Source organism: Salvelinus namaycush, chromosome 27 (assembly GCF_016432855.1).
Source record: "Salvelinus namaycush isolate Seneca chromosome 27, SaNama_1.0, whole genome shotgun sequence".
In the NCBI taxonomy this organism is placed as follows: Eukaryota; Metazoa; Chordata; class Actinopteri; order Salmoniformes; family Salmonidae; genus Salvelinus; species Salvelinus namaycush.
This window is the reverse complement of record NC_052333.1, coordinates 4,517,099-4,523,785: the sequence shown is the minus strand read 5'-3', so window position 1 is coordinate 4,523,785 and position 6,687 is coordinate 4,517,099. Positions and strand designations below refer to the sequence as shown.

Below are 6,687 nucleotides of genomic sequence, written 5' to 3'. Positions count from 1 at the left end.
AAGCCCATCTTAACGATAATTAGAGTTAAATTAGCACACCGCATTAATTTGTTTGCCCTCTACCATTTATCATTCATATGCTGTGGAATTGATTTTTTTCTCAACACTGTATGTGTAGCAAATACCACCCTATTCCCTCTGTAGTGCACTATTTTTGACCAGGTCCTATAGGTCAGAAGTGATGCACTATGTAGGGAATAGGGTGCCGTTTGGGATGTGTCTTAGCCCTAAGTGCTGTGCCTCATAATGATGGATTTCTCCGTTGTCCTCCATTTGCCATGGAACAATGTCTGGTTCTTCAGTAGAACACAAACAACACCAGTGTGGGAAGCATCCTCAGTATCAATAGTTACTTTCTACACCGCCTCTGGGTAATTTGCCTTGTGTTACTATGATTTGTTTCTCTGTGCTGGAAACCAACGGTTCTCTTTTTTTTTGTGTTGCAGATAAAATCGAAGAAGCACAGAAAGAACTGAAAGATCCCAAAGCCAGTGCACAGAAAGGTAATATTCCTTATCAATGGGCCTCCCAAGTGGCTCAGCGGTCTTAGACACTGCATCGCAGTGCTTGAGGCGTCACTACAGACCTGGGTTTGACCCGTGAGGGTCTTCCGGGTTAAGGGAGGGTTTGGCCGGCCGGGATGTCCTCGTCCCATCACGCTCTAGCAACTCCTGTGGCGGGCTGGGCGCAGTGCACGCTGACACGGTCGCCAGCTGTATGGTGTTTCCTCCGACACATTGGTGCGGCTGGCTTCCGGGTTAAGTGAGCAGTGTGTCATGAAGCAGTGCGTTTTGGCAGGGTCGTGTTTCAGAGGACACATGGCTCTCCACCTTCGCCTCTCCTGAGTCCGTACGGGAGTTGCAGCGATGGGACAAGACTGTAACTACCAATTGGATATCAAGAAATTGTGGAGAAAAAGTTATATATATATATATGTATATTTTTTATATGCTTATCATTGAGTAGCGTTCAAAGGTTGTTAATGGAATGCTTTCACTTTGAACAGACTAAGTGTATGTGAGAGGGATTTATTTTCCTCTTGTACTCACAGTAACTCCGTGTTTTATGAAGAACGTACTGCGCCAGTTTTACGTACCACTTCAATTGCCGGTGTTCTGTGGGAAAACACCGGAAGTGTCTTTTTTTAACTTCTTAATAGGACAAAGTATTTGTTCTTTGTGTCTGCGGAGTCCAGTCATTTCATACATAATGGAGAAACTGCCTGGATGTTTTCCATCTGCGTTTCCTCAAGCAGTCACTATCCTATTGGTCCTGGTTAAAAAGGAGTGCACTACATAGGGAATAGGGACCCTGTGGGCCCTGGTAAAAAGGAGTGCACTACATAGGGAATAGGGTGGCATTTCAGACGTTGTCTAAACCAAGTAAAAGGCTTGGTTTTAGTCAGAAGATCTTTTGTCCTCTCATGTTAACTATACCTTGAGGGAGCCTAAGTCCAGCCTAAATACATGTGATACACAGTAGCCTAAATACATGTGATACACAGTAGCCTAAATACATGTGATATACAGTAGCCTAAATACATGTGTTACACAGTAGCCTAAATACATGTGATATACAGTAGCCTAAATACATGTGATACACAGTAGCCTAAATACATGTGATATACAGTAGCCTAAATACATGTGATATACAGTAGCCTAAATACATGTGATACACAGTAGCCTAAATACATGTGATATACAGTAGCCTAAATACATGTGTTACACAGTAGCCTAAATACATGTGTTACACAGTAGCCTAAATACAGGTGATATACAGTAGCCTAAATACATGTGTTACACAGTAGCCTAAATACATGTGATATACAGTAGCCTAAAAACATGTGATATACAGTAGTCTATAATGACACGCAGCACATCAATGTACTGAACATATAGTGCATTCAGAAAGTATTCAGACCCCTTCCCATTTTCCTCATTTTGTTACGTTACAGCCTTATTCTAAAATGGATTTTTAAAAAGTATCCTCATCAATCTACACACAATACCCCATAATGACGAAGCGAAAACAGGTCTTCAGACATGTTTGAAAATGTATAAAATATATTTTTTAACAGAAATATCACATTTACATAAGTATTCAGACCCTTTTACTCAGTACTTTGTTGAAGCACCTTTGGCAGCGATTACAGCCTCGAGTCTTCTTGGGTATGACGCTACAAGCTTGGCACACCTGTATTTGGGGAGTTTCTCCCATTCTTCTCTGCAGATCCTCTCAAGCTCTGTCAGGTTGGATGGGGAGCGTCGCTGCTCAGCTATTTCGCTCCAGAGATGTTCGATCGGGTTCAAGTCCGGGTTCTGACTGGGCCACTCAAGTCCATTCAGAGACTTGTCCCAAAGCCACTCCTGTGTTGTCTTGGCTGTGTGCTTAGGGTTGTTGTCCTGTTGGAAGTTGAACCGTCGCCCCAGTCTGAGGTCCTGACTGCTCTGGAGCAGGTTTTCATCAAGGATCTCTCTGTACTTTGCTCCATTCACCTTTCCCTCGAGCCTGACTAGTCTCCCAGTTGCTGCCCCTGAAAAATATCCCCACAGAATGATGCTGCCACCACCATGCTTCACCATAGGGATGGTGCCAGGTTTCCTCCAGACGTGAAGCTTGGCATTCAGGCCATAGAATCTTGTTTCTCATGGTTTGAGGGTCCTTTAGGTGCCTTTTGGCAATCTCCAAACGGGCTGTCCATGTGCCTTTTACTGAAGTCTGTCTGGCCACTCTACTGTAAAGGCCTGATTGGTGGAGTGCTGCAGAGATGGTTGCCCTTCTGGAAGATTCTCCTATCGCCACAGAGGAACTATGGAGCTCTGTCAAATTTACCATCAGGTTCTTGGTCACCTCCCTCTGTTTGGCCGGGTGGCCAGCTCTTGGTGGTTCCAAACTTCTTCTATTTAAGAATGATGGAGGACACTGTGTTCTTGGGGATCTTCAATGCTACAGAATTTTTTTTGGTACCCTTCCCCAAATCTGTGCCTCGACACAATCCTGTCTCGGAGCTCTACGGACAATTCCTTCGACCTCATGGCTTGGTTTATGCTCTGACATGCACTGTCAACTGTGGGACCTTATACAGACAGGTGTGTGCCTTTCCAAATTATGTTCAATCAATTAAATTTACCACAGGTGGATTCCAATCAAGTTGTAGAAACATCTCAAGGATGATCAATGGAAACAGGATGGACCTGAGCTCAATTTCGAGTCTCATAGCAAAGGGTCTGAATATCTATGTAAATAAGGTATTTCTGTTTTTGTTTTTTTATACATTTGCAAAAATTACAAAAAACCTCATCGCTTTGTCATTATGGGATATTCTGTGTAGATTGATTAGGATTTTTTTATTTATTTAATCCATTTTAGAATAAAGCTGTAACGTAACAAAATGTGAAAAAAGTCATGGGGTCTGAATACTTTCCCAATGCACTGTATGTACCCGACGTCAGTCAATTCAGCGTTTTCTTGTTTTCTGTATTATGAATGCAACGAACATTTTAATTGGTCAATCACAGTAGTCATGAGGCGGACTAATGCAAAGGCATTTTACTTGGGTGGATTATGCAAACGGTAGACAAACAGAGAGATGTACTGGTCAGATTGTCCTATGGTCCAGTTTCTTTGAACTAGTGGATATAGTGTGCATCCCCAATGTCCCCAAATGACACCCTATTCCCTATGTAGTGTACTACTTTTGACCACCAGGACCAATGGGACTCTGGTCAAAAGTAGTGCGCTATTTAGGGAATAGTGTGCTATTTGGGACATTGCCTTAGTCTAAATATGTTCTCCTGCATGCCTTGAAGTCTGTAAGGCTGTGCTCCTTAGCTAGGAAGCTCAGTGTGAGTATGCCAAGGAGATTACTAGACTTGGAGGGTTTCCGGTATTTCCTCTATCCCATTAAATCCCCCTGATCCCCTTACACAGGATGTATGCCACATGGCACCCTATTCCCTTTTTTAGTGCACTACTTTTGACCAGGGCCTATAGGGATCTGGTTGAAAGTAGTGCACGATATAGGGAATAGGGTGCTGTATAGGATACACTTTTAGAAAAGCCTAGTCTTCCAGGTTTTACCATAGATCAGAAGGCACTGCTTTTTCAGTGCTGGAAATGGCCCCTTGTGAGAGAGCTATTTTCTGACCTGCTAATGAAGTGTTCTGTGATGTAACACTTCTTGTAAAGGACATGATGTGATGGCGGACAGGGTTAGCTCTGAACCCAGCCCTCAGCTTACCTGATTCAACAATACCCTGAGAACTAGGATGAACCACTCCTTACCTCATCTCACATGAATCTCAGAAACGCCCAACTTTTATTTATAGACTGTTTAAGCTATAAGCTTGCTCTGACTGTTTCTCCCTTTTGAATGAGGTTGGTTGGGGTTATGTGTTGAAGAGAGAGGATTCGGAACTAACAATATATAGAATACCTAAATCCCCTCTCCAAATACACCAGCTGATGATGTCACCTGGCCTGTCAATCACAGGTTAACCCCCCCCCCCCCGGAAAGACACTGTTAAAAGCAGCTTTACTCTGTCAATATGTGTTGCTATACTAGGACGCTATGACACGCCTTTTCTTCATTTCTGAATGGCCACTGTTCTTTCTTGACTTTCAGTCATTTTCCCCCTTGCATTCTAACTCCCAGCCATTCTGTTATTATATATTAGGAGATATGTATATAATAATATATATGACTATTATAGTATTCCCAGTGACATTCCAGTATAATTCATTTCAGCTAAAACATGGGTGATAATAAAGCACATTTATCACAAGTGCAGATAAGTGATTTATAAGCTCATTAATTTATAAGACAAAATGTAACTTAGGGCCAATATATATCAGGATGTCAGGGACTAATAGGAATCTTGACGTCATTTGTGGGTAATGGGGGAAATACCTTTCTTAAAGCCATCAAATCATGACGGGGTAACCGTATGTCACTTAGACCACAAGGCCAGGTTTAGAGGTTCTGGGACAGCCCTCAATGGGTGTGTCCGGTTTGAACAGTAGATTATTTTGTTGGGTAACAGACTGACAGCAATTTGACTGAGTTATGTGGTAACGTAGTAATGAAATACACCTGTTGTTTCCCTGACTGTATTGGATGTTATGTATTCATATGACATGCTACTAATTAGCGCTGGTAACATTGATTCTCTACGTGCAATGAGGGATTGACCTCATTACTTACTACATCTGCGTACTATAACAACACACATGCACTACCTATTTAATGTATCAATCAAATGTCAATCAAATGTATTTATAAAGACCTTCTTACATCAGCCGATGTCACAAAGTGCTGTACAGAAACCCAGCCTAAAACCCCAAACAGCAAGCAATGCAGGTGTAGAAGCACGGTGGCTAGGAAAAACTCCCTAGAAAGGCAGGAACCTAGGAAGAAACCTAGAGAGGAACCAGGCTCTGAGGGGTGGCCAGTCCTCTTCTGGCTGTGCCGGAGGGAGATTATAACAGTACATGGCCATGTATGCATATGTAATGTATTTACATTCCCATTGCATTAAGGTAAATATTAGAGATCAATATGCTTTTATTCATCTATCCTCAACTAATCCACCACATCATAATGAAAGGGAAAAATGGTAAGGGATATTTTGAAAAAGAGTGGGAAAGACGAAGAGGGGAAGAGAGAGCGAGAAAGAAAGGCAGAGGGTGGGAGGAAAGGGTGGGTTTTAAACATACTGTATTGATGCGTGGGCCTCGGTGGCTAGAGACACACAGCTAGAGCGGCCGAGGAGAACTTCCAGAGCCCTGCAGACACACAGCTAGAGCAGCTGAGGAGAGCTTCCAGAGCCCTGCAGACACACAGCTAGAGTGGCTGAGGAGAGCTTCCAGAGCCCTGCAGACACACAGCTAGAGCGGCTGAGGAGAGCTTCCAGAGCCCTGCAGACACACAGCTAGAGCAGCTGAGGAGAGCTTCCAGAGCCCTGCAGACACACAGCTAGAGCAGCTGAGGAGAGCTTCCAGAGCCCTGCAGACACACAGCTAGAGCAGCTGAGGAGAGCTTCCAGAGCCCTGCAGACACACAGCTAGAGCAGCTGAGGAGAGCTTCCAGAGCCCTGCAGACACACAGCTAGCGCGGCTGAGGAGAGCTTCCAGAGCCCTGCAGACACACAGCTAGAGCGGCTGAGGAGAACTTCCAGAGCCCTGCAGACACACAGCTAGCACGGCTGAGGAGAGCTTCCAGAGCCCTGCAGACACACAGCTAGAGCGGCTGAGGAGAGCTTCCAGAGCCCTGCAGACACACAGCTAGCACGGCTGAGGAGAGCTTCCAGAGCCCTGCAGACACACAGCTAGAGCGGCTGAGGAAGAACTGTCAGAGCCCTGCAGACACACAGCTAGAGCAGCTGAGGAAGAACTGCCAGAGCCCTGCAGACACACAGCTAGAGCAGCTGAGGAAGAACTGCCAGAGCCCTGCAGACACACAGCTAGCACGGCTGAGGAAGAACTGCCAGAGCCCAAAACACAAAGCCTCATCTGTGGAGTTGTTAGAGACAAAAGGCAGCGAGCGGTAAAGCTTGGCTAGAGTTGGTGTTGAGGACAAGAGGTTTTACTGAATGACCGACAGACACACAGACAGTGATTTGCTGCTAGCCTTAAAAACACGGATGGCACAGGTAGAGTACAGACATGTATCTTTCTGGTAGAAAGTCG

At 44.5% G+C, this 6,687-nt stretch overlaps 1 protein-coding gene across 3 annotated transcripts in view; it reads left to right on the top strand.

The window, feature by feature from the left end:
- The first annotated feature begins 234 nt into the window (after window positions 1-234).
- Window positions 235-6,687, top strand: part of LOC120022101 (zinc finger protein 40-like) — a 30,765-nt gene continuing 24,312 nt past the window's right edge. The window contains exon 1 of one of the 3 annotated variants that reach the window (XM_038965923.1): window positions 235-503. In XM_038965923.1, coding sequence (XP_038821851.1) covers window positions 392-503 — 112 coding nt within the window. In that variant the 5' untranslated portion in view covers window positions 235-391. The remainder of the gene's footprint in view (window positions 504-6,687) is intronic. The other 2 variants (XM_038965922.1, XM_038965921.1) reach the window with 2 other exon arrangements.